This window comes from Mastomys coucha, unplaced genomic scaffold (assembly GCF_008632895.1).
Source record: "Mastomys coucha isolate ucsf_1 unplaced genomic scaffold, UCSF_Mcou_1 pScaffold15, whole genome shotgun sequence".
Taxonomy (NCBI): domain Eukaryota; kingdom Metazoa; phylum Chordata; class Mammalia; order Rodentia; family Muridae; genus Mastomys; species Mastomys coucha.
This window is the reverse complement of record NW_022196897.1, coordinates 148,964,102-148,990,799: the sequence shown is the minus strand read 5'-3', so window position 1 is coordinate 148,990,799 and position 26,698 is coordinate 148,964,102. Positions and strand designations below refer to the sequence as shown.

The window sequence follows — 26,698 nt, the reverse complement described above, 5'->3', positions numbered from 1 at the left end:
TGGACTCTACACGGCTCCCCCAAGCTGCTGGACTCTACACGGCTCCCCCAAGCTGCTGGACTCTACACTCACTAATCATGACCTCCCTTTAGTCCTCATCTTGCTTGCCAGACTTAGGTTGGCCTTTCCCTTTTGACCATCCACACAACAGAGGGGTCTGAGCACCACCAAGATTGTGGTTAAACCCTGCTAGGGCTCTTGAGGGTTGGTCTATTGCTGTGTATTGTAATGCTAAATTCTATACTACAGGTCTAGGCCTCCAAAGACTTCTCACATTTACAAGCTTTTACAGAATGACTTCTCTTGTTTACAAGCTTTTGGTGTGCAAACCTTGTTCCTTGATTTACAATTTGGTTAAATAAAATTGGCAGGAGCCAATTACTGGAGGGACTAGAGGTAGGTGGGTTTGGAGTAACCTGGTCAGAGGAGGGGAAAAGAGGAGGAACAAGAGAGGAGGAGGAAGCCACCAAGTGGGGAGATGGATCATGAGCACATGAGCAGGAGAAATAGCAAATATCTGGGGTACACCACTGGGGAGGTAGCCAGGCCTGCAGTTAAGAGAGTATATTAAGGGCTACCCCCAGTAACTGTCAAAGACAAATAAAATAACCACAGTCTGAGTCTCATTTATTTGGAAGCTAGTTGGGGATAAGCCTAACTTGTTTGTATACATCCCTGAGCTTAAGCTACTCGATTTAAAAGTTAGGTCCTTCTTCCTCATCACATTTCTAGGGTCAGCTACCTCTCTAATTCAGTAATACTTTTTCTACATTCACTCATCTGGATGTCACTCTTCTGACATACTATAGACTTCTGTAGGGCTATGGCTGACTCAACTTTGTATTTTTAGTGCCTACTATTTAATATGTTTAGCATACTCATGTAAATGAGTAATAAATATACTTATCAGGATTTTCTAATGATATGGAAGTCATGAAAGAGAAAAGCTTACCATAATTTTGCTATTTTCTTCTTTATCTAAATATTGGTCACTGAACATATGACATGAGCCAAGTACTGCCAGCTTTCCAAAACCTTGGTTCTGTTGATGACAAAACGATGTTAGATACTTAAATCCCAAAACACACTGCATGTAGCATTTATCACATTAGCAGCTGTCTGATACACACATAGTTAATATTTGAAAAATATCAACTATGAAAACAATTTCCTTTTACTGTTATTTATTTTTAAAGACTTACTTATTTTTCATTCATGTATATGAGTGCCTCATCTACAAGGAAACATGTGCAGCAAGTGCAGGTACGAGCCTGTGCAGGCTGAGGAGGGCGTGAGATCCCCTGGAGTCACCGGTAGGTGTGAGCTTCAAGCGAGTTCTGAGAACTAAACAGGCCTCTGCAAGGGCAACAAGTGCTCCTAACCACTGAGCCATCCCTTCACACCCTACAATACTATAAAGTATCTTTGCCTTTCTGATAAATATGAAAAAATGGTGATTACCAGTGTTGCTTAGGTTTCAGTGAGTGAGTCTTTCACCACACTGCTACTAAAATTATCAATATCTGCAGCCAAAGCTGGAGAGAGAGCTTGGTGGATAAAGTGCTTGTGTGAGCAAGAAGATCTGAGTTTGAGTCCTCGGAACCCAGCTGAGGTAGCACCCCGTCCATAGTGTGGTGATGGGGGTAGAGGAAATGGGTGATGGAGAAGAGGGAATCCCTGGACCTCTGTGAGCCAGCCAGCCTGGCATACAGAGCAGCCACACAACAAGAGATCCTGTCTCAAATAGAGTCCAAGATGGAGACCAGCTTCTAAGCTTGTCCTCTGACATCCATTTGTGTGCCACAAAATACATGTGTCCATATTTACACATACAAATGCAGATGCATGCATCATGCCGGCACACGCACACATACACCATACATACCATACACACATATAAAGGCAAAATAAAAAAAAAATTAAAGAACAAAAACAAGCAAAATCCTGCAACCAACAATCTGAAACATATAGAGATTCTATACTGTAATCATAATTACAAATAATTAGAAATAAATCCAATTGTTCAGTGGGAAAACAGACTTCAGCTTCTACCTCATAAAAAGCAGATGCTTCACAGGAAAAATATGACTATTTTGTTTTGGTTTTGTTTTTGTTTTTTTCTAATCAGGACATCATTATGTACCCTTGGCTGGCCTGGAACTCAACTCAGAGCTTCATCTGCCTCTACCCCCAAGTGCTGGGATTAAAGGTGTATGCCTATCATCATAAAGTAGCTTTACACTTCAACAACATAACAATACCCCCAATATCTAAGAAAGTCAATACCTTCGAGTGATAGAAAGCCAAAATGGGTCTGTTCAGTGGGAAGCAGACGGAGCCTGTGGACAGAACAGCCACTGCTGGCTTCATGACGCTCAATGTGGCACCATAAGGGTAGACAAAGGTGAGAGCCCTGTAAGAAGACAAGCACCCAAGTGATTGCACAGTGGGTCTGCGGAGCAAGAGATGGCTCAGCAAGTAAAGACACTTGCCACAGTCCTGAGTTCAATCCCCAGAACCCGCGCAGCAGAAGGGAAGAACTAAGAACGGCAAGTTCTTCTCCGAGTTCCACACATGTGCTAGTGTACTTGTGTCTACCCACCCTCACACGCAATAAGTAAAAATCCCAGAAATCAAGGCCTGATCAAAAAAAGACTGTGAGGCCAGCTCACACTACATAGCAGGCTCCAGGCCAGCCTGTGACAAATAGCTTTGTCTAAAATAAAAAAAATTAAAAATTAAAAAATAGACTCTGGAGCCTTCTACAATATCTCTACCTCTATCACTACTTAGATAAATTAGAATGTAACCCATTTAATTCAGTCATTTAAAAGAATAAAGTACTTAGTTACATCATTATACTGGGGGAGAGCTAGAGATCTAAATTCCATCCTCGTCAGATGCAGTTCCTCGCTTCAGGGAGCACAGATTTACAGTGTAGAATTACTACTTTGCTTCCCTTTCAGCTATACCATGACTTGAGGTTTTGCTTTGTTTTGTTTACATCCCAACCTTAATTTTCCCTCCTTCCTCTCCTCCCAGGCCTTCCCCCATCCATTCCTCCACTTCTCTTCAGAAAAGGGTAGGCTTCTCAAGGAGATCAACCAAGCATGGCAAGTTGCAGTAAGACTAGGTACCTCCACGTATTAAGGCCAGACAAGGCAACCCAGAGACATACCTCAGAGTAATAGGTTAGAAAAGATTTTCCAAGCAAATAGACCCAAGAAGCAAGCTGATGTAGCAATTCTACTATCTAACAAAATAGATTTCCAACCAAAATTCATCAAAAAAAAAAAAAAATGCAGAAGGACACTTCATACCAATCAAAGGAAAAATCCACCAAGATGATGTTTCAGTTCTTAACATCTGTACCCCAAATGCAAGGGCACCCGTACTTGTAAAAGAAAGATTACTAAAGCTTAAGTCATACATTGATCCTCACACAGTAATAGTGGGAGATTTCAATACCTGAGTCTCAAATGAACAGGTCGTCCAGACTAAACAGAAATAAGGGAACTGACAGTTGTTCTGACTGAATAGACCTAGTAGATAACACAAAACATTTAACCCACAAAAGAATAGTCCCGTCTTCTCAGGACCTCATGGAGCCTTCTCCAAACTGACCACACTCTCAGTCACAAAGAAAGTCTCAACAGGTACAAGAAAACTGAAAGGGGGCTGGAGAGATGGCTCAGTGGGTAAGAGCACTGCCTGCTCTTCCAGAGGTCCCGAGTTCAATTCCCAGCAACCACATGGTGGCTCACAACCATCTGTAATGAGATCTGACACCCTCTTCTGGTGTGTCTGAAGATAGCTACACAGTGTACTTATATATAATAAATAAATACATTTTAAAAAAATTGAAATAACCATCTATATCAGTGTACTTATATATAATAAATAAATACTTTTTAAAAAAATTGAAATAACCATCTATATCAGATCCTCACGGATTAAAGCTAGTTTTCTTTTGGTTCTAACTGTGTGCATATGCATGTGTAAGGTACCCACAGTCCAGAACAGGACTTCAGATTCCTTGAGTTACAGGTAGCGGTGAGCTGTCTGATATGGATCCTGAGAACGACCCTAGGCCTACAAGAATTGTACGCACTTTTAACCATCCCTCTCGCTCCCAATTTGGTTTTTGTTGGTAATGGCTTTGAAGGTCTTTTGGTGAGAATTATTTCTATAAGCAGAAAGCTCTTCATATTGAGAAAGGCAACTCTTGGAAGAGCAAGTGCCTTCCTCTCAGGGGCTGCAGACATACTCACTGGGCATTGTTCCCACTGTTCTCTTCATCAATGACTCCAGGCACAGCCTTTCCTGCAGCTCGGCTGATTTCTCTAAAAGAAAAACATTAAAATCTAATAAGCAAAAAACTGGTGGACTGCACACTGCTCCCATCAGCAGTAAATGTGCACTAGACACAAGGACTCCGTACTTTGGCAGGTTTTGTTTTGTTTTGTTTGGCTTGGTTTTTCCAAGACAGGGTTTCTCTACCCGCTGAGCCATCTCACTAGCCCCAAGCCTAATTTCTTAATGTTGATTTTTGCAAATAGCTGAAAAGAATGTGGGTTTGTGGGTATGTTTTTATTTAATTTCTAAAAACTGCCAAAGTTGCTGAGCAATGGTGGCACACGCCTTTAATCTCAGCACTTGGGTGGCAGAGGCAGGTGGATTTCTGAGTTCGAGGCCAGCCTGGTTTACAGAGTAAGTTCCAGGACAGCCAGGGCTACACAGAAAAACCCTGTCTCAAAAAAAAAAAGAAAAAAAGAAAAAAAAGGGAGAGAAAGAAAGAAAGAGAGAGAGAGAGAGAGAGAGAGAGAGAGAAAGAGAGAGAGAGAGAGAAAGAAAGAAAGAAATTAGTCTTGAACGAGGCATGGTGGTGCAGGCCTTTATTCCCAGTATCTGGTAAGTAAAGGCAGATGGATCTCTCTGTGAGTTTCAGTCAAACCTGGCCTACAGAGTGAGTTCTAGGCTACCTAAGGCTACATAGGTAGACAATGGATCACAACCAAACCAAACCAAACAAAAAACCAGGGTGGTGATGGTGTACACCTCTAATCTCAGCACTCAGAAAGAAGAAGCAGACAGATCCTTGTGAGTTGGAGGCCAGCCTGGTCTACAGAGTGAGAGAGTTTGAGGCTACACAGAGAAATCCTGTCTCAATGAACAAAGAAATAACCCAAGCAACAGAATGACAGTGACAACAAGAGATCTAGCATGGGATGGGATATAGCCCAGCTGGAAGAGTGCTAGCCTAGCATGTCCCAGGCCCTGGGTTCCATCTCTAGGAACACATAAACAGGGTCTGGTGTACACTCAACACCTGAATGTGAGGGAGAGGCAGAAAGATCAGGGGTTCAAAGCTACTTTGGACTACATGAGCCTGACTCCAAAAAATAAAATAAGAAGAAACTAGATAAATGTTCAGCTCAGTTCCTTTTTTGTGCTTTAGGAATAGAGTCTTTAAAAAGGGAGGACACAAAGTTGGAAGGTGTGGGAAGATGGGGTGGATCTGGGAGGAATTAGGAGGAGGAGTGAGAGGTAGTATGATCAAAAAAAATATATATGAAATTCTTGCCGGGCAGTGGTGGCGCACGCCTTTAATCCCAGCACTTGGGAGGCAGAGGCAGGCGGATTTCTGAGTCCGAGGCCAGCCTGGTCTACAGAGTGAGTTACAGGACAGCCAGGGCTACACAGAGGAAACTCTGTCTCGAAGGAAAAAAACAAAGAAATTCTCAAAGCATGAACATAGGAAAGGGAGGGGAGAAGGAAGTCTTTCCATTTAGCACTGGTTGGCATGGTTGGTACTCACTATTTAGCACAGGCTAGCCTCAGGCTAGCTTGCACCCGTCCTCTGTATTAGACTACTAAGTGGGGACTGCAGGTGGACATAACCATACTCTCAGTTCCTCCAGCTTGAGTCCTGAGGAAAGGGTCTACAACCTAGATCCACATTCTACACTGAGGAAAGGGTCTACAACCTAGCTCCACATTCTACACTGCACACCCAGGGTCAGCAGAGTGCTTGCACAGGGCAGCGTCATGTGGAGAACGAATAGTTTACAACATGGGAAATAGCCCATGGGCCATCTCTCCAACCATCTCATACGCTCACTTCCTAACTCCGAAAGCCCCTCATCACGGATCGAGAGCAGTGAAAGCTGACTGAGTCTCAGGCTCCATGATGTGAAATCAGGGCCAGAATGGAGTGGGCATGGGGCCTAGGATGGCTCACACAGCAAACCTTGGAACTACTCTTAAGGGAATGGTAAGACCAAATCATATCCTGGTGTCTGTAGACAGTGTGGCCAGTAGTCATGAATGAGGGAACTGGTAAAACTTGCCTGAACCTGGCTAAAGCAGCACACACTTGTAATTCCGGCACTTGGGAGGGTGAGGCAGGAAGATCATAAGTTTGAGGCCAGACTGGGCTACATATGGAGACCTAGTCAAAAAAAAAAATTTTTTTTTAAGGGGGGCAGAGGGAGGATGATGACTTTAAAAGACAAACAAACAAACCAAGATATTCAGCTGGGCAATCAGGAATCAAATCTGAAAACTGGGTCCTAACGCTGAGGCTCCTTCAGTCAATCCATACTCAATGGCTACCCTACTTCCAAGCTTTCCAGTAATCCAGTCTAATCCCACTTGGATGGGCTTTTCTTTTACTTGGAGTGGAAAGTACCCTGATCAAAGGTAAACAAGAAGGTTTCCAAAACTGGAAGAATATAATTTGAGGAGTAAGAAGTAAATAAAACAAGGAAGGCCAAGAAGGGAGGTAAGTTGTGAAGCATGGCGGCTTCAACACTCTTACCTGTTCAACACTCCATCTGAAACCAGAGCTTCCTTAGGGTGGAAATACTTGTAATACACATTTCTAACCACAGCATCTATGGGCAAAGCAGGAAGATACATTTTAGATTAGAAACAAGCTTGACATACAGACTCATTCAAATGTTGAAATGAAAACAAACTAGAACTCTGTTCTAATCCCTTCTATTTTATCAAAGGTCCATTCTGCTAGTGAGCTTAGAATGAGCAACTACGGCACCCTGGCAAGCGTTTTTTCCCCACTATACCAGCTGGTCAAAAGAGCTATGATAAAAATATTAAACAGGCAATCGATACCCATGTTTAAAATAATAATTACCAAACCAAAGATGGCTCAGAGAGTAAAGGTGCTTGCCACCAAGTCTACAAGTCTGAGATTGAACCCTGAAATCCACATGGTGGAAGGAGAGCCAACTCCACCTGATTGGACTCCGATCTCCATGTGCACGCATGGCATACTTGTGGACAAACAAACAGATAAAATGTAGTAAGATAATAATCACCATTATTAACCATGATTCCATATTCCTCTAGAAGAAAGTTAATATTGGTATCAAATCTGGATTCTCCCCCTTCTCCCAGCATCACAAGGATATCCCCACCATTGTCAAGGAACTTCTTCAGGACTTCAAACTATGGGAAGGAAAAAACAGTGACTGTGGGCAAAAGACTTTGTTAAAATACCTACAGCACGAATAAGCATTAACTACAAAAACACTTCAAATCTGTTAGCCACTTAAGTGGTCATAGGATAGTATCATTTTTCTTTCTTTATAAGATCCATCTTTTCCTGGTGTGGTAGTGCGTGCCTTTAATTCCAATACTCCGGGGCCAGAGTCTGATTTCTGTGAGTTCGAGGCCAGGCTAGTCAACAGAGTGTGTTCCAGGATGAAAGTGGTATGTATAGAAACCCTGTCTCCAAAATCAAAAAGACATCCAAGACATCCAGAGGGGGTGGCACACACCTTCAGTCCCAGCACTTGGGAGGCAGAGGCAGGTGGACCTCTGTGAGTTTGACACCAACCTGGTGGATAAGCAAGTTTCAGGACAGCACAGAAACCCTGTCTTGAAAAATCAAAATCAAAAACAAAACAAAAAGATCAGGTTTACCTTTGAGCACTAAAGCTCTAAAATGCTCAAAGGGAGACTGAGGATATAGCTCTAGTGGTAGAATGCTTGCCTAGCAAGTACAAGGTCCTGGGTTCGATCCACAGCATTCCACAGAGGACCCAACACTTAGGTCTGGCATCTACCTATATAATAAATGCCACCTTTCTTATGGGTTTAAATGCATAGGTACACTGGGCATGGTGGGCACACCTGTAATTCCAGCACATAGAAAGTGGACGCAGGAAGATCACAGGTTTGAGGCCAGACTGGGCTATCTAGTTTTTCTATGTTCAAAGTATATTATGGCAAAGAAGTGTGCCTGACCTTTAACCACCTTCCTCATGGGCTTAGTACTCTCTGGGGAGTCACACTTCATCACCATAGAGGGGAGATGACTAAGGGAACACAGAAGGTGTAGAAGGGAGACTTAAATCCATGATTTCAGACCCTTGCTTGCCCCTGGCCTCTCTCTTGGTTTCTGTATGAATATTCCTTACCTCGGCAGCAGTAAATTTTTCTCTTGGTCCAGCTGTGATCCATAGTTTTACCCCAATTAACTTCTCAGAAGTGATTTCATCTTTTAAGCTGAAAAGTGATTGTAAGAATAAGTCAGAGCCATAATTTAAGCCAATTTATGAGCCTCTTGACTATAATAGTCATAAAGGCTGAGACAGTTAAGAGCTTAGAACAGCCTCTCTCCCAAAGTGAGAGCCCCTCACGGACTGCCCTAGAGACATCCAGGCTGGCTTCAGAAACTCCCAAAAAGTAAAGGAGTTCAAGTTAACTCCCACTAAACTATAAAGAAGTCTTCCAAGTACTAATTCAATCAACTCTTCCATTAATATATTTGTATTTTAAGACAAGGACTCATAGCCCAGACTGGTCTCAAACTTACTATGTAGACAAGTCTAACCTTGAAGTCCTACTCTACCTATCGCTACCTCCCAAGTGCCGAGCCTTGGGCACATGCCACAAAGCCTGACTCTAACCTTAACTTATACAACTACAAGTTTTCACTCATTAAAAACAAACACAAAACAAAACAAAACAAAACCCCAAGCACTAAGGACTGGAGCTGTCACTGAGTGGTAGAGCACTGAGCAGCCTGTGCGGGGTCCCTCAGGACCACAGGGGAAAAGACATTTAAAGGAAGCACGTCTAAAAACAAAGACATTTTCATTTAACCCTCACTTTTCCTTCCTTAAGCTCAAGTGTTAAACAAACTTAAAATATGTCTGTCTCTTAGCTAAGGTTAGGTATAAAATATGGAGAAAACATCTGACATCTTAAAATATTATCTATGATTATAATGAATCTTTGTTTTTTATTTGGAGGGCAACTTAATAATATGCTGACTAATCTTAAACTATTGATGAGTCCTACCACCAGGCCACCATTATCACTCAGAAAGCAGTGCCCAAGATCACAATCACCTCTGAATCTTCCAATTACTCCGAAGTCTTTTCTGCAAAGATTTGTAGCCAGTGTTGGTGGTAAACACCTCCTTTTTGTATGCATTGAAAAGAATGGTACTCCGCAGCTCCTTCTCCATGGTTACCTTATAGATAAAAAGACAAACCAAAGCAGCAGTAATATAAAAGCGGAGAAGGGCACACAGCTGCACTTACCTCTAAACCCTCATGGTTCTCAAAGGCTGAGAGTGAAAAGCCAATGGCCAAAGCTGACGCAGGCTGAGCCTGGCTTCAGCTCACGCTGTTGCGCTGGCTCGCCTACCTGCCTACTTTCATGACTTTGCCTAACATCACCCTCCTGTTTATGCTGAGACTGCTCACTGCTAAGTGTAAATACCTCTCTACATTACTTTAGGCATAACTTAGTTTATTTTATAAAATAAAATCTTACCCTAGATGCTACTCTGAAACACATTGTATATATGACAACCTTCCTTTACATATGAACTAATTCTTCCAAGTAACTACATAGTATTCTTTTTTTTTTAAGGATTTATTTATTTATTATATGTAATATATATGTGTACTGTAGCTGTCTTCAGGCACCCCAGAAGAGGGCATCAGATCTCATTAAGGATGGTTGTGAGCCAACATGTGGTTGCTAGGATTTGAACTCAGGCCCTTCGGAAGAGCAGTCAGTGCTCTTAACCACTGAGCCATCTCTCTAGCCCCCTACTACATAGTATTCTGTTTTAAGGACATAATACAAGTATTTAACCAATCATAAACTTAATGACATTTTTTTCAATTTTCTTTGCTAGTAAAAGACTAAAAACATTCCTAGACTTTTAAAATTTTATCTATTTATCTAGACTCATTTAAAAATTATGTCTGCCTATCTATCTATCTATCTATCTATCTATCTATCTATCTATCTATCTATCTATCTATCTGAGACAGGTCTCACCATGTAGCTCTGGCTGTCCTGATACTCATTATGTAGACCAAACTGTCTCTGTCTCCGAGTGTTGAGATTAAAGGTCTGCATCCACATGCCCAGTTAGGCTCATTTAAATTTTACTTCTATGTATGTATATGCATGTACATGTGCCAGAAGGCAGATTCCCTAGAAGCAGACTTACAGTCAGTCACCTGATGTGAGTGCTGGGAACCAAACCAGGGTCCTTTGCCAGAGCAGTAGGTCCCTTAACTGCTGAGCCATCTCTCCAGCTCCCTAAAAACATATGAATGTGGTATTCTGTGTATTTGCAGCATTTGACTACTATGTGTTGAATGGTTAAAAAAAATGTACAAACTACACTTCAAAACACTAATAACTTATATTTCCATTAACAATTTGTTCCCACATACCACTATTTTCCAGTCTTTACCAACAAAACAAAATAGACTCCTTTTCCATGGTTTTGCTTTTCAAGGGTCTAATATGGTCTGAAAATTTAAATGGAAAGTTCCAGAAATAATAACCATTCTGAGTAGTATGATGAAAAATTTTTTGACACAATTGGTGTGTGTGTGTGTGTGTGTGTGTGTGTGTGTGTGTATAGTCTTGCCTGTCCTGGAACCAGCTCTGTAGTCCAGGCTGACCTCAAACTCAGAGACACATCAGTCACTGCCTCCTGACTGCTAGGATTAAAGGTATGTCCCTCCAAGCTTGTATGATAAAATCTTAACACTAACCTACACTACCTGACTACATGAGTCATTTCTTTGTGTAGCCTATGCTACACATTATTACCTACCTATTACTCACTTGGTTACCAATTCTGTCAATCAGATTGATGGTCTTAGTATCATAGGGCTCTATTCAATGCACCATGACAATATCCTAATAATTTACTGCCACACGAGCACTGTATAAACTCAATTACAAGGGTAAGCATAGAATAAGGTATTTTGAGAGAAACCATATTCAAAACTTTTGCTTTGTATTATCAGTTTGCTTATTTATTTATGAGTGCTCTATCTGCATGTATGCCTCCATGCCAGAAGAGGACATCAGATCACATTATAGAGGCTTGTGAACTACCATGTAGTTGCTGGGAATTGAACTTAGGACTTCTTGGAAGTGCAGCCCCTGAGCCATCTCTCCAGCCCCAGTAATATCAGTTCTTATAAATGTGTGTGTGCGTGCATGTGCACATGCGCGGGTGCACGCGCACACACACACACACACACACACACACACACATACACACACACCCCTTGATACTGTTTGTAGTTCCAGGCATCCACTGACTGTCTTAGAATAGCTGCTGCAGATAAGAGGAAACTACCACATTGGCCATCAGCCATTTTGTATTTCTTCTCATTTTCCTGAGTCCTCTGGTCATTTTTCCATGGGGTTTTATAATTTTCTAATCAGTCATCAAACAAGTTTTTCAAAAGTTTATTTGCCATTATTCTTAGCTTCTGGTAACTTTTTGGCTTAATTTTGCAGGTCATAGAATTTATAAATCCAAAAGTATTAATCTATTTCTTTCTGGCTTCTGCACGGCATGATGCATTTAGAATGGCTTTCCTTGTGGTAAGATTTTCTTAGTATATCTAATGATGTTTTTTCTTGGACTTTTGTGTGATATAATTCCTTTTTAGTAAATTTTGATTAGGATATATCAATACGACAATTTCTATTAAGCTGCAGCCTTAATCCCGTCAGTGAAATTAAAAACATTTTGTCATGTTGACTTCATCACATGACAGAGCTATTTTTTGCTTGCTTGTTTTGTTTGTTTGTTTGTGGTTTTTCTTTTTCAAGACAGTGTTCCTCTGGTAGCACTGTCACTCTCTCTATAGACCAAGCTGAGATTAAAGGTGTGTGCCACCACAGCCGGCTAATAGAGTTGAACTTTCCTGTTTCACCCAACCTTGGACATGCTTGTTTTAATTTTGTGTACATACAATACTATACTCTGCCTTCTCCAGCTTCCTGATTAGAAAGTCTCAATGATCACATTAGTAATGATGACGTTGGGGGGCTGGTGAGATGGCTCAATGGTTAAGAGCACCGACTGCTCTTCCAAAGGTCCTGAGTTCAAAACGCAGCAACCAAATGGTGGCTCACAACCACATAATAAGATCTGACACCCTCTTCTGGAGTGTCTGGAGACAGCTACAGTGTACTTACATATAATAAATAAATTAATTAAAAAAAAAACAAATAGTAATGATGACATTGACTTATTACTACACTGTGCCACAAAGAGTCCAAACATCACAGTACTGGGATTTATATTTTTCTGCTTTTGAGACGTATTTGGGGCGGGAGCAGATTTCTGGGAAAAGTAAATAACCTTCCTTGAGTATTGAATTGCTCTTAAAGGAAGAATACACTTTGAGTTAACAGTTTATTGTAGTTGAGCACCACCACTCCTTCAGAGACAGCAGTAGATCTGGGGTCCTGTCCTACTAGAATTAAAAATGAGTTTCCCTAAGGATTGGATAAGGCTTAAAAGTCAGTAATAATAAGAATATTACAACAATATTTGGGCAGCACTGCCCAACCAATTCTCTTATTTTTCTCTTCAATAATCTAACAAGGTATACTAAATTTTTCCGGGGTGATGAAAAACCCAGGCGTGGTTGCAATGATAGCTGAGTCTGACTTGATGGCTCCTCATCTTGGTTTTTTTTTATACTCTGCAGGTCTACGACAAAACGGCGGAGTCTGAGGAACTAGAAATTCTAGATCATTTCCAGGACCAGTTCCTAGCCCACTTACGCGCCCTCAGTGTACCTCTGCCGACCTCGGGATTCCCACAAGGCTGGCCTAGGGGTCTCCAGAGCGGCATGGCGAGGCCGTCATCATCTCCAGCCAGGCCAACGACTTGGCGGCCCGCACAACCCGACCTCTCCTTACCTGAGGCCAGAGGCCGCCAGGTATCCAAGGCCGCGCGCCGAGAAGGCGTGGCTCCGGGCCCCGAGCGACTTCCGTCGAGGCGTGATGACGACAAAGCGACGACAGAAGGGCTGTGCCTGGTGGCCCCGAACGCTGGGGGATGTCGGGTAGGGGTCAGGGCTGTCGCCAGGCTGGCCTGTTCCCCCAGTGAGGGATGTCTCCAAGCATAAGGAGTCACTTTTTAATAAGAAGCCCATTTCGTTCATTTACTAGCAACTGCTATTAAAGACCGATAAACATGGTAAGTCCCCAGGCCGCGAGTTCGGGCCTGCCTGTGGGCGGAGACTGCTGCGGCAAGCCACGCCCCGGCCTGTCCTGGACGCAGGCGTAGGGCGTTTAGCCAGGCTCTGGGCAGGCTCCTGCAGCGTAGCGATCAGGAGACCTGAAATGCCAGGTCTTACCAAAATTTAAAAGTAGAAACTGGGGTAGGGAGTTGTAGTGACGCGCCGGAGATGTAGTACTATTGTGGTGCTGGGGAAGCGTTTCCGGCAGAGGTACTTGCTTGTGCAAACGGTTGCCATGGGAACGGGAAACACGCTTGCATCCGCAGACACTTCACTAAGAGGGCTGTGGATTTGTATTCAAAGCGGCTGCAGCCTTAAACTTAGAGCAGGCACATGTAGGAAGCCCGGCAGTTTTGATTCTCACCTATGTCTTAATACAGAGGAGTATGCGTTTAGGATATTAAAACACACAACTTGTCTGGTACTTTCACAACTATGGTTAGGACGGTTTTAGAAAGTGGGAAAGAGTGTGAAGGAGAGAGATCCCTTCTCTCCCACTGAAGTTCAAATCCAGAACCATCCACATCATGAGCTGTACAACTGAGTTCTCAGCCAAGAAACTTTTCTAGAGAACTTTTCTAAGAGGAGTGCAGCAAAATGGAATACAGTGTGCAATTAAGGATGCAAATGATCTCGATCTGGACTTGGGCAAGTCACAGGATCATTCTGTACAGTAAGTGTCCTAGAAGTGCCAGCACACCAGAATGAGAGCACCTCCTAGAGTGTTTCTCCCATTGTATCAGATTGCAGAAGGAGCTCGAGGGGTTTGGAGTCAGCTGCTCCAAATTTCAGTTTCTGAACATGACTTGTATCTGGTGAACTTTTTTTTGTTGTTGTTTTTTCGAGACAAGGTTTCTCTGTATAGATAGCCCTGGCTGTCCTGGAACTCACTTTGTAGACCAGGCTGCCCTGGAACTTACAGATCCACACATCTTGGCCTCCCTGATTTTCTGGCCATGTGTACTATTCCCATCTCTCTTGAGAAATGATGAGCTATTTCTTGGCTCTAAGAGCCTGACGGAGGAGTAGAGCTGAGCCCTGAGTCAAATATAGTTTAACATGCCAGCCTGTTAGTGTGGCCTTCACACCACAGGAGCAATTTTTCTGATCTTGTCTCTTCATTGGCAAAAGAAGGGGAAGTAATTACTACCTTAGGGTCGTTTGAATGAAGACTGCTAACAGACATGAACGTCAGCTCCACAACTTGCCCAAGAGATGTGTTTTGAGGCTGACTTTGGACAACTAAGTAAAAAGAGAGTGTGTTTAAAGACTGAAATCTTCAAAGGAAAGCTTGAGGCTTCTAGGGACTGGCTGCTACAATATGTACTGTTGGCCCTTCTCCAGGAGGAACTCAGAATTCACAGATCCATCCTTGGGTCCAGGTATGGCACAGATGCATCTCTGGACCAAATGTCTCTAAGAGGAGGATGAGGAAGTCAGGATCTGTCATTTCCTGCAATTCTAAATAGAGGTCATCACCCCTAACCCCCTCCAACAGAGGCTCAAAAGTAGGGAATTCTTAAATATTGAAAGGTATTGAGGTAACCACACCCAGTAACAAATAATATCCAGTGCATTTAATACTACCTGAAACAAAGACACCGTCCACATAGAGCAATGTGAAACCAAAGGCAACACACAACAGACTTACTACAGTTCATCAATGTATACATTGAAATAAAAATTCAGACATCAAGAGGTCCTCTCCCAGAGTGCTGGTCACCTACATTCTCACCCTTTCCCTCAGTATTTGAACCCTTTTACTAAGAGAGGTATCTCGTGCCCAGGCTCCATTCTAGTAACACTGGAGGATTTATGACACACTAAAGGAAGCCACCAGACAGGGCTCCTGGACAACCCACTTCTGTCCTGTTCCTCCTTTTCTCTTGCTTAGGACACAAAAGTGACCAGTAGCCACTTTGTGATCTCATAACTCAATATTCAAACCTATCACAGTTCTGAAGTGTTTTCTGAAGGTTCCTGTGGTCAGGTGATGGTGCCTTTAGTAAATGATTGGATCACTATCCAATGAGAGAGGGGCTCAGGCTTCCTCAGCAATTCAGTCCATTCATAGATTTGTAATTTTATAGCATAGGTGATAAGGAGGAGGTGGGGCCTCCTCACCCCAGGCTCTAGCCTTCTAAGGGAATAGGCCACTTGGGAGTTATCTTATCTGAGGGTATCTTATTCCCAGCCCTGACTTCTGTTTCTGCTGGTAGGCATAAGGCAAGCCACTCCTTCCAGTAAGATGACTCAGCAAGCCACGCCTTCCAGCAACATGACTCAGCAAGCCACTCCTCCCAGCAAGATGACTCAGCTTTGGCTGAAGACCATAGCAATGGATGAACCAACTATGGGCTTTACCTTCTAAAATCGTGAGCCCAAATAGATGTTCTTTACTTTTCTTGAATATTTTGTCACTGCCTCAGCAACAACAAAACAAAAACAAAGAACCAAGCACAGAAGTCATTTCTCAAGAAGGGCAAGTCAGAACGGCAGACGGCTGGGTACTTAGGAGCCTAGCCAGCCAGCCTGAGCCCTGAACTCTTCTTTCACGTGATGGAACACACTCCCCTCTTCTCTGAGCCTCTGTGTCTTACTTCTTCGGGACTCATTGGGTCTCAGTGCAACAGAAGGTAGTTCCCACAGGTGCTGGGCTTGGTGGCTTTCCAAGTGCATGTCTCTCAAGAGTCCAAAATGTCACCATCATCCTGTGCATAGGAAAACCCAAGGAATGCACTTGAGGCGCCAGAACTGCTGGCCATGGTGTCAGGGGTACAGCCAATGGATTTGGACACAGCTTCCTGGGTGAACTCTGGGTCAAAGTGTTTCAGGTCAGCGGGTCCTTCCTGTCAATAGAAGCCAAGGATGAGAAGGGCCGGGCAGGGTTCAGAGCCAACTAAGGATCCCAGAGCTGGGAGAGGGATGACAGGCCTCCCGTCTCAGTGCCTCCTGGGAGAGGGATGACAGGCCTTCCCGTCTCAGTGCCTCCTGGGAGAGGGATGACAGGCCTCCCCGTCTCAGTGCCTCCTGGGAGAGGGATGACAGGCCTCCCGTCTCAGTGCCTCCTGGGAGAGGGATGACAGGCCTCCCCGTCTCAGTGCCTCCTGGCCTTTCATATTTAACAGTCAGTGTCTCACATTCCATACCAATCCTCAGACAAGCCATTAGTCATGTATATATCCTAAATGCTTACCATATGCTCAGCTCATAGCACTGGGAAAAATGGAGGACAAAGCAGAGGGAACCTCTACTTTCAAGAACTGCTTATGACAGAGGAGAAACAGGAAGATCACTTAGGAGACTGATAAAGACCTAGATAATAGAGACAAAATAAGATAATATGGTACAGACCCTGGGGCTGCTGGGCTATGCTGGAGCTAGATCTATATGGGACATGGCAAAAAAAAAAAAAAAAAAAATGACCGCAGACAGACTAAGCATGGTGTGCACATTTAAAATCACAGCTCTTGGGGCTGGAGAGCTGGCTCAGCGGTGAAGAGCATTGACTGCTCTTCCAGAGGTCCTGAGTTCAATTCCCAGCAACCACATGGTGGCTTATAACCATCTGTAATGGGGCCTGATGCCCTCTTCTGGTGTGTCTGAAAAACAGTGACTGTATTCACATAAATAAATAGATCTATTACAAAAATAAAAATAAAATCCCAGCTCCTGGGAAGAGGAGGCAGAGGGATCAGAACTTCAGGTTATTCTTGGCTACAAGGTTAGTTTGAGGTTATCCAGGTGTACATAAGATCCTGTCTTTAAAAAGATACAATGCTGGCCATAGTGGTTGAACTTCATTAATCCTAGGACTAGAGAGGCAGAGAAAGGTGGTTCTCTGTGAGTTTCAGGCCAGCCTGGTCTAATGGTCTACCTACATAAAGAGTTCTAGGACAGCCAGGGACAGGAATACATAGTCAGACCCTGTCTCAAAAAAAGGAGGAGGAGCAGGAGGAGGAAGAGAAGGGAAGAAAAGAAGAAAGGAAGACAGGAGGAGAAAGAAAGAAAGAAAGAGAAAGAAAGGAAGGAAGAAAGAAAGGGAAAGGAGAGAGAGGAAGGAAGGAAGAATAGATTCTCCATTTCCATTCCAGGGATAGAATATAATTATATATATAGGTGTGTGTGTGTGTATATTTTAACATGGGCTAGCCATGTGACTGTCCAATCAGGCTTGAAAAAGGTACCTTAGGAGTTGTCTCTCTTGGTCCTCTGAGGTCACTGTATACAAACTCAAAAATGGCTTGATGGAGGTGAAGAGGACTCAGGAAAAAAAAAACACAAGTGAGAAATTCCAGACCATCAGTGTCAGCTGTTTCACTGCTAACCACAGAATGAGGCTCTACAGAGAAATGCTGGCCTGGTATACTCTGAAAAACCCATAGACTCCAGATAGAAGCTTACTCAGGGCCTGGAAAGATGGTCAGCAGGTGAGTGCTTGGTGCTCCTACAGAGGATTTAAGCTTGGTTCCCAGCACCCTCTGGAAAGCTAGACAACCACCTGTGACTCCATCAGTAGGGGATCTGATGCCCTCTTCTGGCCTCTGCTCGTCCCTACACCATACTGGCCTGCACATATCCACCTACATACGTATTCAATCAAAATAAAGAAAGAAAATCTTTAAAAAGATTGTCGTTTAGAGGGCAGAAGCAAAGCAATACTGTGTTCCTGTGGAGGAGACACTGCTCCTGGGGTTTATGACCTAAGCAGGTAAGTGAATGGTGGAAGGGCCTGCAGATCTGTGTTAGCTTGCTGGTCTTGGACTGAGGAAACAAATGAGCCATGGCTTCCAGCTTCCCAGAAGAGCCTCAGAGTGCAGTGATCCAGTCCAGGCTCAGAGTTCCTGGACCAGAATGTGAATCCCTCTCATGTTTGTTGCCTAACATTAGCTATGAGGCTCTTGACAAGCATTTAGTTTGCAGCTTTTACAAATAAAGAATGTGGTACTAATGAACTCTGTTCAAAGTCTCATCAATAATAGCAGAACCAGGAATCCTCCTGCATGTCTCCCTCGAAGGCTGATAAATCACTGTATTTTCCCGTATCTCTTCCTAGGATTCTGTGAGAATACCCTCTTATGAACCAATGTTCCTGAAAGGAACTGCACCTGCCATTGGTCTGACTAACATTAAAACTTCAGTAATTATGGAGAGCTTGGAAGGTTGCAGGTCTAGAGCCTAATTACAATTTACCTTGGGCTATCATTAGCCACTCCTCTCCCTTACCAGCATCCTTTACCCACCTCTGTGTCTGACCTAGCATCCTGTGGCTAACAGATAAACTCTTTGGAATGTGTAAAAGGCCAAAAGAATATCTTTAGGAAGCACTAAGGCCTGTGGCAGAGACTTCTCCATTTTGCTGTAACCCACCTAATAATGTTTCCACCAGAATATTGGAAGAGTGCCTTGATTTATGACTTTCTTTGTTCTTTTATTATCAAATGTTCACAGAACTGTCACCATACTATCTTTACTGTCATTTTAAGTTCCAAGAAGTAAAAAACTGAGGTGTAACTCAGTGACTGAGTATTTACTTAGCATGTGAGGCTTGGTTCCATTTCCAAGACAAAAATAAAATCCCAAAAGTAATATCTCAGGACCCTGTACTATATGTCCTATCTGACCATTTTTATCAAGAACTTGGTGCTAGAACCTAGTCCCCAACAAGCAGTGTCTCAGACTGGTGGCCTCGAGTGAGTCCTGGAGTCTGCAGTCTTTGTTAGTCAGGAGGAGTGATGAGTCAGACTTGTCAGAGTGGACAAGGCTGACACTTGAAAATTAAGGATCAAAGAGAAAAATACAGTCCAGCAAAGAAAACTCCAGGAGGAGAAAGCATCCAGACATCATCAAATGATGATGAACTTGTGCCAAGAGCAAGCCTAGGTGGTGGGGGTGGGGGTGGGGATGGGACTGGGAGGGTTGGTTCTAGGCTTGTGTTTGGAAACTGTGTATTTGTAGAGATTTTAAGCATGTGTTCCTAGCTTTACACCTATACTGCCAGGCCAAGGGACAGCAGTAACCATTGTTTTCAAACATCCCAGTGGTATGTAAATCCCACTGTCAAGAATCTCACCATTGTTGGTCTTGGCACATGTAGTCCTTCCTATCCACCAGGCAAGCCAACTTTAGCCTCTATGGGTACCTCAGCTGCTCTGTCAGCTTCATGAAGTTGCCTGCTTTTGCAGCTCCTCAAATTCATGTTCATTTCTCTCTCTCTCTCTCTCTCTCTCTCTCTCTCTCTCTCTCTTTCTCTCTCTCCTTCCTTCTTTCTTTCTTTCTTTTTTGTTTTTTGTTTTTTGTTTTTTTGAGACAGGGTTTCTGTGTACAGCCCTGGCTGTCCTGGAACTCACTCTGTAGACTAGGCTGGCCTCGAACTCAGAAATCCGCCTGCCGGGGGGCTGGTGAGATGGCTCAGCGGTTAAGAGCACTGATTGCTCTTCTGAAGGTCCCGAGTTCAAATCCCAGCAACTACATGGTGGCTTACAACCATCTGTAATGAGATCTGACTCCCTCCTCTGGAGAGTCTGAAGACAGCTACAGTGTACTTACATATAATAAATAAATAAATCTTTAAAAAAAAGAAAAGAAAAGAAATCCACCTGCCTCTGCCTCTCAAGTGCTAAGATTAAAGGCATGCGCCACCACTGCCCAGCTCATGTTCATTTCTGATGCAGCATTAAATTAAATATAGTCACATGCAAGGAGCAGTGCTGCATGCCTTTAATCCCCATCTCAAAAAATGTTTGTGTGTGTGTGTGTGTGTGTGTGTGTGTATGTAATTGTACACACACACACACACACACACACACACACACACACACACAAACTGGTGCTAGCTGGCCATGGTATTTTGTTTGAAGCCAGTCAGGGATACAGGGATGATAAGATAGTATCTAGACTCCTGGACAAATAAGGAAAAAATAAATCTTTTTTTTGTTTGGTTTTGGTTTTGGTTTTTTCGAGACAGGGTTTCTCTGTGTAGCTCTGGCTGTCCTGGAACTCACTCTGTAGACCAGGCTGGCCTCGAACTCAGAAATCCGCCTGCCTCTGCCTCCCAAGTGCTGGGATTAAAGGCGTGCGCCACCACCGCCCAGCCGAAAAAATAAATCTTAGTGTCACATTCATGGGCAGGAACTCCTCAAAGGAAAACTGTAAACAGAGAATGAATCCTGGTAGTGTTCCGGTGTGGAAGGAAGTCTGCCCACAGTAGCTTCTGTTGTCTGGTGAGATACCCAGCCATTTCCCCATTACTGCTTTCAACTTCATTATACACACTTTGCCGGAGAAATACACAAAACTTTTATCATCAGGAAAAGGTCTAAAGATACAGCTTTGCCTGGGTGTACTATTGTGACACAGAACACTATAAAAATCTGTACAGTACTGGGTGGGGGGAAACAGGTGCCTGTAATCCCAGTATTCAGAAGGCTGCATAGGAAGATCTTAAGCTGAAGGCTAGCCTGGGCTACCCAGTCTCAAAAATAAACATTGTATCAGCTTTGTGGGGTTCCGGTACTGGAGATGAAAGATGGAGCAGTCCACGCTCATCCTTCTAAGGCTGCCAGGGGCCAGGGCAGCCAGAGCCAGTTCTGATTCTTGCCATCTTGCATGAATCACTGAGACTCTCCAACCCTGGGCATTGCCAGCTGTATAAAGGGAGTTGGCCTAGATTCTGGGAATCCAGAAGCCAAAATCTGGAGTGAACCCTATGCTTGCTTACCACGTTTGGGTTGAAGGGCGGAGTCAACCTCTTGTGGTACAGATCCTCCCAGTTTATGGGACTGAAGAACACGTGGTTCTTTATGTCGAGCTGCAGGAAGAAGGTACTGGTCAGAAGTGATCCTCGCCATAGCTGCACCCCAACTGGTACCTACTATTGGCCACTGACTAGATAGACCTTTGCAGCTCTGGCTACTCTGCTCAGCCAAGAGAGCATTCTGTCAACAGACATATCACCTCCCCCGTCATCTGAACCCAAATTCTTCTCTACGGCACATGTGCCTTCCACAGTTAGATCTCAGCATCTGTATGGAATCCGTATCGTATCTGGAGGCATTTCTGTGAGCTAGGCTGAGGAACTGGATCTAGGTAAGCAGGGGGCACTTGAAGATAGCCTCTCACATCCATGCACATTATTACATCTTGATTCTTTAGAATGCAACCCAGAGAAATAGAACAAGCCCACTCATTAGTAAAGACATGAGGAATAAAAGCCCAAGGAAAACTGTAGATTTCCAGAGATCCGGAAGTGAGGAGTGAGTCCTGGACATGATTTCCCACTTCTTTCCTAACCCCCTTCCCTTCCAGCAGGGTTCTCCCTCTGTCTGCTTCACACTCAACAGTTCTGCAACTCCTTCCAGAGGTTTGATTTATGTGAGTGCAGCAGAGTTTATCTAAAGAGTCGGAGGCAAATAGCATCTCAGTACCTGACATGGAAATCATTTAGTGTATACAATGCTTACAAACCCTTAGCCGGGCAGTGGTGGGGCACACCTTTAATCCCAGAATTTAGGAGGCAGGGCAGGCAGATTTCTGAGTTCGAGGCCAGCCTGGTCTACAAAGTGAGTACCAGGACAGCTAGGACTACACAGAGAAACCCTGTCTCGAAAAACCAAACCAACCAAACAAACAAACCCACATTCTATATCAGACATGGGTTTAAAGCTATACTATCCATAGAGTGGGGGCTGGGGGTGGGGCAGTCCTAGAACCCATCCTTCAGATGCTGAGGCTGTCTGGACTGCAGTCACTTTCTCTTTGATGGAGATAGGTCTTACTATACAGCCATGGCCAGCCTGGAACTCACTTCTTAGATCTGCCTGTCTCTACCGCATGTGGAAGTCAGAGAACAACCTGGGGGGGGCGGGGTCCAGTTCTTTTCTTCTGCCTTCTGGATCCTGGGGATTGAACTCAGGTTGTCAGGCTTAATAGCAGGCACCTTACACCCAAACTATCTTGCTGGCCCTGAAATGATCTTAGAAACATGCATGTGCCAAGGAAACAGATTATGGCCGGGTGGTGGTGGTGCATGCCTTTAGTCCCAGCACTTGGGAGGCAGAGGCAGGTAGATTTCTGAATTTGAGGCCAGCCTGGCATACAGAGTGAGTTCCACAACAGCCAAAGCTACACAGAGAAACCCTGTCTCAAAAAAAAAAAAAAAAAAGGAAACAGATTATGAACTTCTATGAATTATTTGTCTCCATATTGTAAGTGTCCAGCCAGTGTCTGGCAATGTGAATTGCTCAGATATTTGTGAAAAGCAAGATATCTGTGCAGTCCCTCTGCACAGACGCAGAAGGAAGTTTCTAAAACACTTAGATCATACCATTCCTCTGCTCGACAAACATACTGCTTCTCGCCATTCTCCTTGTTCAGACCACAGGACTCTTCCACATGGCTGGGAGCCTTCTCTGGTTCTGTGTATGGCTTCTCATATTCCAAGTTCAGCTTGTCATCTCCTTATAGAGGACATGTCTGGACATGCCAGTGTAAACTGGCATGATCCCAATACACTCTATCTCTGCTCACCATTCATTTCCTTCCTGAAATTTGTCACATATGGTGATGACTGCACAGAGATTCTGTCTTTTGCCAGTCTTCTTTAATCTTCAAGCTTAACCATTCAGAGACCCAGGCTATTAAATCCTTAACACCTAGCTCAGTGCTGGTACAAAACAAGGGCTCAGCAAATATTGGTTGGCAAAAAACAAAAACAAAAACAAAACAAAACAAAACAACAACAACAAACCCCTGTACTTTAAAAAACATGGTTAGAGGCTCAGTTGCTAAAGTGTTTGAGAATGAGGGCATTCTCTAATCTTAGAGCTAAGGAAGCAAAGACAGGAGGCTCCCTGGGGTTCACTGGGCAGCCAGTATAGCCAATTTATGAGCTACAGGTCCAGCAAAAACCTCTGTCCCAAGTAATAAAGTAGATAGTTGGAGAAGATACTTAACATCAACCTCTGCCCTACACACACACACACACACACACACACACACACACACACAGAGAGAGAGAGAGAGAGAGAGAGAGAGAGAGAGAGAGAGAGAGAGAGAGAGAGGAGAGAGTTCAACAGGCAGAAAGGTAATTTCTAGGCAAATGCACTTGCAGCCCCTAGGTTTACAGAGCAGCAGAAAACACTCCCACCCCAGGTGCCCTGAGCTGTCTCTGCAGGAAGGGACCCGAGCTCTTTTGCTTGGTCACCTACAAAGTCTTCCTTGGAGCCCAGCCGCTGCCTCTGGTCCTTGTGGAGAAGACCTTGCAGGAGGTCACAGGCAGCCACTGTCCGGCCTCCAGGGATCTGTAGGGGCTGATGCAAAATGTTCTCATACATCTGGGCCACATCTGTATTGAAGAAGGGGGGCTGGGGAGAAAAGGGAGAAAAGGAGCTTCAGCCATAAAGCCACGGAAAGGGGTCTCATAGAGTGTTAGAGCGAGCTGGAAGAGCCAGGAGGGTTTGTCCGGGGCCTGTGTCCAGGGCTACAGCTCACGGGGTGGGTAGAGAGAGAAAGGACCTCCAGGCTCCTAGCGCAGGACAAAGGATGCCTGAGAAGGTCACAGAGTTTCCCCATCCCTGGGAGGCTCCCGGAGGTCCTTGGACCACCTGTGCACCAAGTATTTTTCTCTCACCTTCCTCATGTCTTCCTGGCCTCACTGCCGTCTTCTGCCAGAGGTTACAAACTGGCAGATTACAGAAGACAGGGCTAGAGACTGGTAAAGCATACAGCTAAGAGCAGGGCTCTAAATTACCTTCACAGTCTACCCCTCTTCCTCCAGCTCCTCCACCCACTGGTCCTTCTACCTACTCAGAGCTGACCCCTTCTGCAGCACCTTCCCATAGTGGAGAACCCAGCCCACAGGAAAGCCTGCCTCAGGAAAGGATAAACAGGCTTCCACCTAAGCATACAGCCTAGGATGGCTCCGAATCTATCAGCACGGTGACCTTCCAGTCTCACTGTCCTTTTTGGTACAATAAAAGTAACTATACTCTGCAAAAAGGCTGTGTTATCATTATATATGTGTGTGTGTATACATACACACACATATGTATATATTTCCCCCCTTTGGCCTCCTCTTTACTCCTCAGGGTGGATGGATAGCTCATTTAATCCCCCATGCAAAACTAAAGTAAGCTACATAAAACAGGGACCACCCTCAGCTTCTCCAAGCCACACGTGCCCTGTAGACCTATCTATCCACTCACCAGGCCATGCAGCATCTCGTAGAGGACTGCCCCTAAGCACCACCAGTCCACTGCTCGATCGTAAGGCTCTTTGCGAAGCACTTCTGGAGCCAAGTACTGTTGAGGAAGTATAGCTATTTAAGGACCCCGTAGTCTCAGTTTCTCTGTCTATAAACAAGGCACTCAAGGGAGAGCATCAACAGGGGTTGTTCCTGCCATCAGAATGTCGTAGCTTCTCCTGCCGTCATCAGTATTCGCTCACTAGAGGTCTGGTTGGTGACGGGCCCTTTGCAGTGCACTGGGGCGTACCGGAAATCAGACATGACTGTCCTGCATGGTTAGGCACGTTGTGCATCTCACAAGAGTACCAGACAAATGGGTCCTGTAAAGGGAGCTACAACCTATCTGTGATCTAAGCGCCAAGTCAGATCTACAGTTCAGAAGCAGCCACACCTTCTTATTTGTATATGGTCTCCTATAGGCTACCTGTGTCCTAAGACTGGGACAGCCCTGGCAGCACCTTGTAGTGCATCGCAGTGCATCAAGGGGACAAAGGGACAAAGCTAAAGGAATGTGGCTCACCCTTGTTCTGAAGCCTTAATGCCAGGGGAGAGGGGCAGAAAGGGGTGTATTCCAGACCATTCTGATGGGAACATGCCAGGAAGCCAGGCCTGGCACAGGGAAAGAAACTGAGGCAGTGCTGTGTTTCTGCCCGGCCCAAGGGCTTGGTGAGCTCTTTGCTGCTAAGGCAGAGTCCCAGCCACAGAAACAGCTACCCTGAAGGCCTATATGTGTCTATGGAAGGGAAGAGAACCATCCAGCTCTGAGCCGGCCTTAGTGTATGGGTCTAGAATGAGCACTCCACCTGCCAGAACTCTGGCTTCCTTATTTTTAAATGGGAACATGATCAAAGTGGTAGCTGGAGAAATGCCTGGTGTATAAGCATGAGGACCTATCCCAGCAGTCACATACAAGCCAGGTGAGATGGCTTACATTTGTAGCTCCAGTGACATGGCATAGGGTTGGGATAGAGACAAGTGGATCACTGGATTGTTGGCCAGCTAGTCTAGCCAAATGGATGGACTCCAGGTTCAGTTTGGGACATTGCCTCAAAAAATAAAAAAATGTGGAGAGTGATTAGGGGAGACACCTGACACCAACTACTGGCCTCTATACACATGTGCACACGAACCTGCCCATATCCACATGAGTATGTGCCCATACTACACACACACAGAGTAAAAAAAAAAGGGGGGGACATGGAGTCTCTACTGGGGACACAGGAACAAAGGTAGGAACTCTTGTCTGTCTGTGTGCCTGGGTCTTGAGCAGTGACATTTCTAGAAGAAGGAATGTCTCCTACATGAGTTATAATTCCATATCTCCCCACCCCCCATTGCTAGCTGTACCCAAGAAAGGACTGACTGTGGTCAGGCTTTGGGGGGTGGGTCAGAGTCATCCAGTAGGTACCCCATGCACAAACATAGTGAATGGTCCCTGCTGGGAGAGGTTGCCTGACCATAAGCTCCCTGGGTACCAACGGGAGGACCCTGTCTGAAGGTCCAGAACAACTTTGCAGGCTGATGGAGACAAACAGGGATGCTCTAAAGTCCTGCCCCAGAGAAAACTGAGAGGAGCAGCTCTACTTTGTAGCCTCAACCCTCTGCTCCTTCTGATGCCTGCTCAAGCTACAGGGCCCCCCACCTCCAGCTCAAGGGTTAACATCCAAGACTGGTGGATATTCAAGGAAAGGTTTTAAACCCAAGGCAAGTCAGATAGACATGTGAATTCCTGCTCAGATATGCAACATTTACTGATGATTGATTTATTGACTGACTGATTGATTGATTGTGATCCTGGAGGTTGGATTCAAGGCCTCATGCATGCCAGGCAGCCCTAATTATTATCTTGAGGTAGTGTCTTACAATCCCCCTGCCTCACCCTCTCAATATATAT

General features: G+C 44.5%; 2 protein-coding genes and 1 long non-coding RNA gene across 5 annotated transcripts in view; 1 reads left to right on the top strand and 2 right to left on the bottom strand.

Moving 5' to 3' along the window:
* The window catches only part of Ift52 (intraflagellar transport 52), a 28,221-nt gene extending 14,807 nt beyond the window's left edge, over positions 1-13,414 (bottom strand). Inside the window, exons 1-8 of one of the 3 annotated variants that reach the window (XM_031372655.1) lie at positions 13,114-13,414; positions 9,381-9,505; positions 8,445-8,532; positions 7,341-7,470; positions 6,821-6,896; positions 4,272-4,343; positions 2,287-2,413; positions 953-1,042 (exon numbers count right to left, since the gene is read on the bottom strand). In XM_031372655.1, coding sequence (XP_031228515.1) covers positions 953-1,042; positions 2,287-2,413; positions 4,272-4,343; positions 6,821-6,896; positions 7,341-7,470; positions 8,445-8,532; positions 9,381-9,499 — 702 coding nt within the window. In that variant the 5' untranslated portion in view covers positions 9,500-9,505; positions 13,114-13,414. Of the gene's footprint in view, positions 1-952; positions 1,043-2,286; positions 2,414-4,271; positions 4,344-6,820; positions 6,897-7,340; positions 7,471-8,444; positions 8,533-9,380; positions 9,506-13,098 lie in introns of all 3 variants that reach the window. The other 2 variants (XM_031372654.1, XM_031372656.1) reach the window with 2 other exon arrangements.
* Positions 13,403-15,969, top strand: LOC116091336. Its single transcript, XR_004119012.1, has 2 exons — positions 13,403-13,516; positions 15,779-15,969. It is a non-coding gene; the product is annotated as an uncharacterized LOC116091336 (long non-coding RNA).
* A 21-nt stretch (positions 15,970-15,990) lies between these two features.
* Sgk2 (serum/glucocorticoid regulated kinase 2) overlaps positions 15,991-26,698 on the bottom strand; it is an 18,428-nt gene continuing 7,720 nt past the window's right edge. The window contains exons 9-12 of the mRNA XM_031372657.1: positions 24,764-24,859; positions 23,768-23,923; positions 21,280-21,369; positions 15,991-16,408 (exon numbers count right to left, since the gene is read on the bottom strand). Coding sequence (XP_031228517.1) covers positions 16,244-16,408; positions 21,280-21,369; positions 23,768-23,923; positions 24,764-24,859 — 507 coding nt within the window. The 3' untranslated portion in view covers positions 15,991-16,243. The remainder of the gene's footprint in view (positions 16,409-21,279; positions 21,370-23,767; positions 23,924-24,763; positions 24,860-26,698) is intronic.